At 38.3% G+C, this 11055-nt stretch overlaps 1 protein-coding gene across 2 annotated transcripts; it reads left to right on the top strand.

Moving 5' to 3' along the window:
- The first annotated feature begins 1326 nt into the window (after window positions 1-1326).
- cers4a (ceramide synthase 4a) lies at window positions 1327-10741 on the top strand. Of its 2 annotated transcripts, none has more exons than XM_027159761.2 (11): window positions 1327-1530; window positions 2909-3085; window positions 3321-3438; window positions 4265-4383; window positions 4482-4539; window positions 4845-4895; window positions 5387-5479; window positions 8555-8683; window positions 9484-9590; window positions 10179-10335; window positions 10420-10741. In XM_027159761.2, exons 2-11 carry the CDS (start codon window positions 2910-2912, stop codon window positions 10615-10617), a joined length of 1206 nt encoding a protein of 401 aa, XP_027015562.1. In that variant the 5' UTR covers window positions 1327-1530; window position 2909; the 3' UTR covers window positions 10618-10741. The 2 variants fall into 2 exon arrangements, with proteins under 2 accessions (XP_027015562.1, XP_027015555.1); XM_027159754.2 differs by lacking the exon at window positions 1327-1530 and adding an exon at window positions 1793-2099.
- The last annotated feature ends 314 nt before the right edge of the window (window positions 10742-11055 follow it).

The raw sequence follows: 11055 nt of genomic DNA, 5'->3' as shown, positions 1-11055 counted from the left end.
TGACTGATCTGTAAATGACATAATGCTAGTTTTAACTACTGCAAGTTAGTGAGGTAAGAAAAACAGGATACAGGACTGGACAGAAAGGAATAATGATGAGTACTGAAGTAAAGTGAAAATGACAGTTGTAGACGTTAGCAAACATTATTGAACTTTGTTTTTGTTACATGATTAGCACAATGAAAATAACAAAACACCTTGGATTCCTAATAAATTCTTGAACCAGCAGACATAACATTTATCTTATTTACTCCAGATATAGCCCCTGAGCACTATGACAGCATAAATGTACAAAGTTTATAGTATAACGACAATGAAAATATAGTTACTGTTCCATTTGTAAAATACATTTTACTTTGTCAGTGAGGTGATGCCACAAAAGTTACGGAAAATGTCAAATGATTTTACCTTTTAAAAAATTTTTGATGCATAATTTGCCATTGTTCTGAACTGGAACACAGAATTCACACCAGACAACTCATCCAACATCCCTGTTAGATCTCACTAATGCACTTGTATCTGAATGTGCAGATCCCTACATTCACACTCCAGATTCCATTGTAAAGCCTCACTAGTAGCGTGAAGGTTATTGTAACCGCAAAAGGGCACTAAATCTAAAATAAGATATTTGAAAAACATGTGTGATTTGCCAGGTGTTCACAAACTTTTGGCAATAGAGTAGGTGTTTTGTACATCTGCATAACTGTTGAATAATGCAATTAATCTGGAAAAATACTGCAGATTAAATCATGTTATGTTGCAGCCAGGGGTGAGTCTTTGCATTCATTTTCACATACATTTATATTAACGTCATTTGACAGCTGCCATTCAGGTAACCAGGTCGAGGGTGACAGGTGAAAAGCATTAACATGCTTGGAGTTTGTCATGCACGTGAAACAGGTTAGATCCAAATTTATTAGGCAAATTCCAAAACAGGCAAGGTTCAAACATCAGGCAAACAGGAATATCAAAGGAAATCCAAAAACAGAAGTCAATAATCCAGGCGTGGGTCAGGGCAGGTAGCAAACAGTCACAAACACGAAAACAGGCAAAGGTCAAAACAAGGCAAAAGACGGAACCGCTATTACGCTCAGGATGCTAACACACTAACAATACTTCGCGACATCTAGGAGTTCTGAGTGAGCTTAAATAAACCAGGTGATTGCAAATAGGAAACAGGTGTGCTGAGTAGGTGGTGCAATGAATTGTGGGAAATAGAGTCCTGATGCTAAAGTGCAGCAAAAATCCTCTGCAGGCCAGCAGAGGGAGCCCTCATGGATCTCATAACAGAGTTCCTCTGATGATAAATCTGTTTGTTGATAATGTTACGTGTAATATTGCATTGTCATTTCAGACAGGCATGCTGTTCTTCATGTGTTTTTGAGGGGGGGGTTTTTTCGTTCTTTAAATTTGTAATCTTGTATTGGTGCATTGATTTCCAATGTAAGGTCTGAGATTTCTCAAGTGTGTTGTGGTGCCATAATGAGACAGGATTTGAAGCTTTAACAAGTGTTTCATTATGTGATCCTGGTAACTACACTGACGTCTACTACTACTATTACTACTACTACTACTATTACTATTACTATTACTACTACTACTACTACTATTACTACTACTACTACTATTACTATTACTATTACTATTACTACTACTACTACTACTACGAGGGTTTCCTCCAGGTTATCTGATGTCCTCTCACCTTCCAAAGGGATGAACTCTAGTTCCACTGTTCATGTCTGTTCGTCAAGAGGGCTTATACCCGGGTGTATATTATTATTGGCCACAGGGTGGCGCAAAATATCAACTGCACCGAGAATTGCACCTTGCACTAACGAACTGAAAAGCGTGTGAAATTCCATCATCCCTAGCCTTCTCTCTCTCTCTCTCTCTCTCTCTCTCTCTCTCTCTCTCTCTCTCTCTCTCTCTCTCTCTCTCTCTCTCTCTCGCTCTCTCAAACCCCCCACCCCCACCCCAACTCGCGCGGAAAAAACGGGTGGAGAAAAAACCTTTCTGCATGAAGAAGTGGGCTATTGTATAGGAAGAAGGGGGCTATTAACGGTGAATAAATCCGACTCTTGGTTTCGAATCGTGGACAGGTAATGAAAATGAAAACATCGGAATATTCCGTATTCTGTATATAACCGATATTCCTGTGGTTTGGAATGAATTAATCGTACATTAGCATTATTTGATTAAGCCTTCTACTGGATGTCTGTATGACGCTGTAATAGAATAATATTCCTCAGAATGCTCTAATCCATTCAACCAGAGTCTAATCAGCAAGATAACGTTAACCTTGGATGAGGTTTGCTTGTAATTATGACCTGTATTTTCTGGAATTAAATGTTAAATGCTGTTGATAAGCTGTAAGGGTGTGTTGTTATGGTGTTGGTGACGTCACGGCTAAGTCCCTGTCATTCATGTTCGGTGACAGCTTCATTAGATCTGGGGCAGCAGACTGTTCTGAGATGGATGCTCAATATTAGATAAAAAATTTACATTAATGATTTAGACCAGGGTGTGTTTGTCTTTGTCATTTGTCTTTGTGTTCTTGCTCCAATCTGAAGACATAGGACATTCCACCCTGGATCAGACAACAGTCCATTACAGGGCAAAACACACACACACACACACACACACACACACACACACACACACACACACACACACACACACACACACACATCATCAGTCCATCTAATGGCATGTTTTGGGGAAGCGGGAGGAAATAGAACCCTGAGAAAACCAAGAACGACACTGAGAGGCCATGCAACCATGCTGGCCTTAAAATAGTGTTTTCTATTAATTATATTTAGCATGTATACACACAAGTATATTTTGGGTTATTGTTTCCTTGACTTTCCGCATCCTCTAGCAGCTTTTTATGTTTCCTGTCTGTGTGTAGGATGAAGAAACTGCTGAATCAGTGGTTGTGGTCAGAGAAGTTCTGGCTTCCTCCAAACATTACATGGCATGACATTGAAGGCACAACAGGGGGTGGTCACCAACCTCTTCCGAGTGACCTGCTTCTTGCATTACCTCTGGCCCTGGGGTTCATCGCTGTTCGCTTTGCTTTTGAAAGGTTAGTTTTTGCTGGTAACCTAATTGGCCTAGACAACAATGAAATAGTTCTTGCCTCACACCTGAAACTGGAGCTCCCCCTGTAACTAACCATATCACTAGATTGCTTACTGTCACCTAATTAAGCCTGTTGAATTACAAATACACACCTTGTAACTCATTGTGCATGGCATTGAAACATTAATTTGACTGTGCCAAAGATTTTTTCTTTTGATGTTAAGCTCTGTTTTTCTCAGGGTGGTGGCTCTGCCGCTAAGCAAGACGCTTGGAGTGTTTGACAGGGTGCAGGTCCGGGTGCCACACAACCCCAAGCTGGAGGCTGTTTACTCACAGAGGAAGAAATACTTTACACAGGTCAGTAAAGTGTAATGGCGAGTAATGAGTGGAGAGAGTAAGAGTTCATGCTTTCATTAGAAAGTCTTTCCAAACATACACACATATGAAGGGTTTTGGCCTTGTTACTGTGCATGTAAAATTCAAAATGTGCTCTGCTTCGGATCGGTTGTTGTCTGATTTGTGCTTTGATGTTCCACAGGCCACAATGACCTGCCCACTGTCATGTGTAAGATTGTAAAATCTTTGTGTGATTTGTGTGTCTGTGTCACTCAAGAGCATCCTTGCATATTTTCTTTATCAGGTATTTCTTTGACACAGTCATATTCATCCTTCTCTTAGCTAACCACGACCTTTAAAGCGCATATAAGCAAGCAATAAAACAGTGCCCTTTAGTAAGTAGAATCAACAATGGAGTTGTGTATAGCCATTACAAAAAGTCTGGAGTGTCTTCTGCCACAATAGAATACAAACAATAACACATTTGTATTATTAAGAAATTTAACTGTTTTAAGGACATCTGAATTTTTTTTTCTTTTTGCAGATTTTAAATCCTTTTTTATTCTTTTATAACCTACATTTGTTCCAAATTCCTACAAAATTCTTGACCATGACTCTACAAATTTCATTTAAAAAATTTGTTTTTTGTGCTATTCAACTGCAAATTTTCTGAACACAAATGTGTTCTGACTAATCAAGTTTGAACATTCAAGATCCACAGTTCTACAAGTCATATGCATATCTTAGATTAAGTGTTAGTCCAGGTTTTATGTTTTATTAGCCATCAGAAAAGACATTATCATGGTTGCTGTAATAGCATCTAATAGTGTTATTTACTTCCACTCAGAATGAGCTCAAAGGTCTGGAGAAACATTGTGGCCTCACGCAGCGTCAGATTCATAACTGGCTCAGGCTTCGCCGCAACCAGGACAAGCCGAGCAACACCAAGAAGTTCCGTGAAGCTTCGTGAGTACATTCTGCCTCTTCACACATTTAACATGATGATTAATTTGAGTTGAGTCATTGTGATATATTTCAAACAATGTGTCTCTGTCTGTTTGCAGGTGGAGGTTTATTTTCTACCTCATCGCATTCACAGCAGGACTCGCTGTCTTGATTGATGTAAGATATCAGAGCCTTCATCTTATTCTTTTTTAAATATGACACAGAAATGATTTTGTGGGAAATAAAGTGATAGTTGTGTGTACTGTATAGCCTCCCATGATCTGTCAGGCTATATATATAATAACTCTTTTCTTGATAATTGCTCTTCTCTTGGATATTTAGCACACATACTCAGCATGCTGTTAGTTAAGAACTTGCACAAAGAAAAGTAAATATATTCAGAAAAAGTATTCATAAGTCTGACATTAATTACAATTCTATCTTCATAAGTATGTTGAATTATATTCGTCTCTCCCTCACAGACAGCCTGGTTTTGGGACCACCGTGAGTTCTGGCATGGATACCCCAAACAAGTGAGTGGTGTTTGCATTTCATCTCATTAAATGAAAAAACATTAATTAGAAAAGCACAGCTTTGCTTTTTTTTTAAAGCAGCACATGGAAAAAAATCATCCAATGGTGTTGGATATTTAGAGCTACTAGTTTTATTTTGTGTAAACCATAAACTAAAATCATTACAGACTTCCCTCAGGAGATATCATTTGATATGCAAGATTTGATATGCAGAAAAATTTAATTCTGACATTCTTATAGACAGAGACAAGTGTGTGAGAAATCCTGAACCATATAGAAAGTTTTAGCAGTGTATGATGATTTAGGCATGCAGTTTGCACAGTCCTAAATTGGTAGTAGGATTAAACTGTCGTAGAGTCTGAATAAATAACAGTGGGGAAAAAGAGTGTGGAAAAGAGTTGAAAAGTTAAAAATGCATGTGTGTTGTTCCTGCCTTAGTCATGATTTATTTCTTCCCCTTTCTCTGTCTTTCTGTTTATGCATCAATGTAGCCTGTGGCCAAGTCACACTACTGGTACTACATTCTGGAGCTCAGCTTTTACTGGTCCTTGCTGCTATGCGTCTCTGTGGACGTTAAACGCAAAGTGAGAATCTTTGTGTCTTTTTGTATTAATTTCATTAGAATTTTTATGCTTCTACTGGTGACAAACAGTCATTGGTGGAAAAGTGATAGAAGTGATTCCTCTGTACCTGTCAGTACCATTGAAGGAATGCGTGGCATCAGCACTTATAGGTTATGGGAAAAGTGGTGTGGTACTGTTTCAGAAACCAGACAGCCCCAATCAGAGCTGACAGATAATGGAGGCTACACCTCCTTCACTGAAACTGGCAGGTCTATTCAGAAGGAGGTCCTGTACATTTGTACTAAATGCGGCCTGTTTCTAAACATGCTGTTATATTGCATGGTATCTCATTTAAACCAAACTGTTTCTTCAAATGTAGGTCTCGTACATCAGAATGGCCTCATACATCAGAATAACTACTTACATATTAATTAGAATTATGGTACATGGGTTATTGTTTAGACAGTAGTTTGTACTATTGTACTATTGTTGTAGAAGTCGTGGCCTAATGGTTAGAGAGATTGACTCCTAACCCTAAGGTTGTGGGTTCGAGTCTCGGGCCGGCAATACCATGACTGAGGTGCCCTTGAGCAAGGCACCAAACCCCCCCAACTGCTCCCCAGGCGCCACAGCATAAATGGCTGCCCACTGCTCCGGGTGTGTGTTCACAGTGTGTGTGTGTTCACTGCTGTGTGTGTGCACTTTGGATGGGTTAAATGCAGAGAACGAATTCTGAGTATGGGTCAGCGTACTTAGCTGTCACATCACTATTTGCGTCATCATTTACTGTCTTTAGTCTTCCAAAATAAGAAGTGATTCACATTGTAAATCAGGTATGTAGGTATCTTGTAGCTCATCAGAAATCATTACTAGGTCAAAACACTATGTAGGTGTAAATCTACACATTGCTGTAGGTTTAAGTGTTACTGAGCTGGGATTATAATGACATCAAGAGAAAGAGGACAACCAGGAGAAAAGGCCCTACATGGGTAGCCAAAACATTGCTGTGAGGTTACTGTTGATGGTACCAACTGGTTATTGTTAAGATGGCTGTGGATGTTCATAGTTGCCCAAGACTCATTCATTATTCAGTGGATAACTTGGATACTAGCTATAGATTTAATACCAACAAACTAATGAAATAAACAATGACTCGGATGCTCTTACTCAAGATCCTTTTAACACATGCACTAATGTTTGACTTTATTCACACTATCCAGTGTCACACAGTTTGGGACTGTTTCCTCTTCTGGTTCTTCTTCATGTTGTCTCAGTGAGTTTTTCCTTGTCACTGTAATCTCTGCTTTAATCTTAGCGTTGTAAATCTAACTCTAAATCCATATCCAATATTCTGAAAAGCTGCTTTGTAATAGTGTCAGTTGTTAAAAGTGTTATCTGAATAAAAGAAAATTAAATTACTCTCTTAGGTCAGTATTAATCCATCTAAAAAAATAACTCAGTCAACAAGCAAAAAGACATCTAGAATCAATTATTATTTAACCCTTTTTAATAAATAGTGAGGCTCAATACCAAATAGATTTGTATTTACTATATATATATATATACACATACATACTATATGTGATATAATAGCAATGACCACTATATGTAAAAATATTATCCAAAAATATTATAGCATATGCACTTATAGTATTGCATATGATTCAGGCGAGTTAAAAGAGCAACAGAACAAACTAATGACAAAAGTTACTATCTGCATGAAAATGAATGTCATTTTCAGACATTTGCTTTCTTTGAAAAATGCAATAATGGTTAGAAGAGCTGCCAAAGTCGTCAGCTAGAATTGAACCCAGTACTACGCTTTTAACAGTTCACATTGTCTCAAAGCAGCTTTATAGAAGTATATAAACAGAAAAGAAAAAATTTTAAAATTAAGTTACTATATATCGCTAACATCTATCCCTATCCTGAATGAGCAAGCCAGAGGTGACAATGACAAGGAAAACCTTCCAAGTCAACTCAAGTCAAGAAGCATTTATTGTCATTTCAACCACATATAGCTGTTGCATTACGTAGTGAAATGAGACGACGTTTCTCCAGGATCATGGTGCTACATAAAAACAAAGACAGGGATAAGGACTTGTAAGTAGTCTTAGCCACAAAGTGCAACTGTGCAACCTGGTGCAAACAGTGCACAACAAGACAGTGCAGGACAAAAGACAGTGTAGACAAAATGTTACAAGACAATACAAGAAGTACAAAAAATACAATACACAAAAGACAATAAACAGTAACAGAATCAGCGCCGACCGACCAGTGTAAATACTGTATGTGAATACTGAATGTTCAAACAATTTTTTTTTGCAGTAACATTAGAATGAACACAGTTTCTTAGCAGCAGGTACGTGGGATAATATATAGAATTGTACAAAAACAGCAAATGACTGAAATATTGTATAGTATGTGCAAAATGGCTGAGATATTGTACAATATGTGCAAAAACAGCTGAAATGTTGGACAGTTTGTGCAAAACAGCAGAAAAGCGTGCAAAACAGCATGTAAACAGTTTGATGGATTGTAAGCAGCATGTAAACAGTGTGTCAGTGTGTGTGTTTTGTGGGGGTCTGTGCAGTCCATACAGATGATGTGTGTGTATGTTGTGCTCAGTACAGTTCAGTTCAGTTCAATTATTGAGAAGTCTGATGGCTTGTGGGAAGAAACTATTACACAGTCTGGTCGTGAGGGCCCGAATGCTTCTGTACCTTTTTCCAGATGGCAGGAGGGTGAAGAGGGGTGTGTGGGGTCATCCACAATGCTGTTGGCTTTGCGGATGCAGCGTGTGGTGTAAGTGTCCATTATAGAGGGAAGAGAGACCCCAATGATCTTCTCCGCTGGCCTCACTATCCGCTGCAGGGTTTTGCGATCCGAGATCGTACAGTTCCTGTGATGATATGAGTAAGAAACCTTGAGAGGAACCAGACTCAGAAGAAAACCCATCCTTATTTGTGTGACATTGGACAGGAAATAAAGTAAATGTAAATAATGCCCTTTCTACAACAGTTTATAGTTCACCACAGACCTAACACTAACCTTCTTGCCAAAAGTCTTCACTTATCTGTTATCTGTTGCCTGCAGGACTTCAAAGAGCAGATCATCCATCACATTGCCACCATCTCACTGATTAGCTTCTCCTACTGTAACAACTACATACGGGTTGGTACATTTGTGATGCTGCTGCACGATTCATCCGACTTCCTGTTGGAGGTAATCCACATTACATTCTGCTCAATCCAATGACTATATTTTTTCAAAACCTGCTTTACTACGGTTTCTTCCCATGACAAAAATTGTATTCTATTTAGATTGTGGATTTAGGTGGTGGAAATTTCAGCCAGTTTATTGTACACTTACTGAAAGCCACAGACAAACAATATTCCCTTGTAATGAGGGTAATGTTGGTATTTGAACCAGCTTGTGCAGTACAGCATGAACAACTTTGTGTAACAATTAAACGGCATTTCATTTTAAAAAGAAAAAGTACCCCCTCACCACCAGCAAAGACAATATCATTAGTGTTAAATCATAACTTTAGTGTTATGTTATTTCAGGAATAAAAGATTAAAAAAACGAGATTAAACAAGTAATTCTACAGGATGGGACATTCTGAAAATATAACAGACAACAGGACACTGAAGTTGTCAGGGTGGTCACAGTGAAGTTACTGTGACCACCCTGAATCTCTTTTATACCACAACAGTTTACCATAACAAAAATGGGCTTTTTGCTTATTTTTAGTTATAATACAGGTTAGTTCCTGTTATTTTTCAATGCAGCTATAAATAGTTGTTCCTTCACATTTAACAAATTCTCCTAGAAATTAAAATCATGTTAACCTCTAAGTGTATTTCTATGACAGATTGTCCAGCCTTAAAGTCAGTTTAAAGGCTTTTCTGCTTTTCCGGTATTCTAACCACCCCATTTAACCCTGCTGATGTTTGCACCTTTTAATTTGAACCTGTTTGGAGTCATTTCAAAGCTTATACCTATTCATATTATGTTCACAGTCTGCTAAGATGTTTAACTACGCTGGCTGGAAGAAGACATGTGATAGCCTGTTTGTTGCTTTTGCCGCTGTATTCCTGGGAACTCGCCTTTTTGTTTTTCCATGCAGGTAAATGTGCCAGTACCACAATGTAAATCTGTTAAAATAAAACTTTTTCAATTCCATGCAAACTAGGTATGATACCGTAAAATCAGAAATAAAACCATCTGACTCATTCAATTCCTTGGATCAGTCCTATAGAGCTTATGGTTTTACATTTCTTCGTTTACTGTTTAATAACCAAACAGAGATGAAAATACTTAATGGTGGTTCATCTTTTCCTGTCTTATAATATCTCTCATGAAATGGGTAGACATTAACAGCAAACTACAGCTTAAAAGAAAGTAGCTGCTACCTATGCTATAAATAGCTTGTACAGTTAGCTTGTTTTGCTGACTGGCCACAGAAGATAGTACCTTGTCTAGTACTTAATTATATTTTAAATAAGTGATATTTACAAATTATTTAGGGTGCTTTAGGCTTTACTATTGTTTTGTATTGTAACAAAAACACTCCTCACCCACATGCAACATTACTAGTGTCCAAACGCCTAGAGACAGACTACGATTGGCACAAGTGATGTTGTTACTTGCTAGTGTGAACACTGACACGACTGGAGTTGAGATACTTGGCTAAACATGTCCCTTTGCCCACCAGGGTGCTTTACTCAACTTTTGTGGAGTCACTGGATTTCTTCAAGCCATTTCCTGCTTATTATCTCTTCAATGGCCTCCTTTTTGTGCTGCAGGCACTGCACATTTTCTGGGCTAATCTCATTCTGAGGATGCTCTACAAATTTATCTTCTTGGGCAAAGTATGGAATATTGCTATAAGTGTTTAATAATGTAGCAGGCAATGTCAGTATTACTAACTCCATAACATTTTGCACTACAATAAGGTGGAGAGGGACGAGCGGAGTGATGAGAGTGATGTCGAGGAGGAGGGAGAGGACAATGGCATGGAGGAAGTGTGTTGCTGGGAACAGAGCAATGGAACACTCAACTCCAAGCTTACCTCACTGGCTAAAACTTGTGTCCTCAACAACTTGACCTACCAGAGGAGAAACATGGACAGCAGACTTCCCAGGGGCAGATAATATTCCTCCTGCACTTCACTTCAGTTCATGTTTTTGTTACAAACCATCCACATAAAAAAGAAGTATGAGTATGTGTGTGCATTGTTTAACCCAAGAAATGAAATTTGCTTATTTCTCATAAAAGGTGCACAGCAGTAGTCTTTACTTTATGTTTTAAACGGATACACAGTCTTTTTAAACCTAATTACTGTCCATTGCATCTAGTGTGTATGTGTACTTACCTACACACTACTATACTTAAGTAAATATTGCAACCACAGTACATATGAGGCAGACAATAGTTTTATTCAGGACTGGAGCAAACATCTATTCTTTTCTTATCCAAGGTCTCAACTATGGCACTTACAACGCATGTAGAACATAGCAGTGTAGAGAAGTTAGGCCAAAAAAATACTTGAGTATTCACTTAAACTTTCAAACTCGAAGTGCTAATTGGGA

Source organism: Tachysurus fulvidraco, chromosome 2 (assembly GCF_022655615.1).
Source record: "Tachysurus fulvidraco isolate hzauxx_2018 chromosome 2, HZAU_PFXX_2.0, whole genome shotgun sequence".
Taxonomy (NCBI): Eukaryota; Metazoa; Chordata; class Actinopteri; order Siluriformes; family Bagridae; genus Tachysurus; species Tachysurus fulvidraco.
Note: the sequence above shows the minus strand (reverse complement) of the source record. Positions and strands in the feature narration are given on the sequence as shown.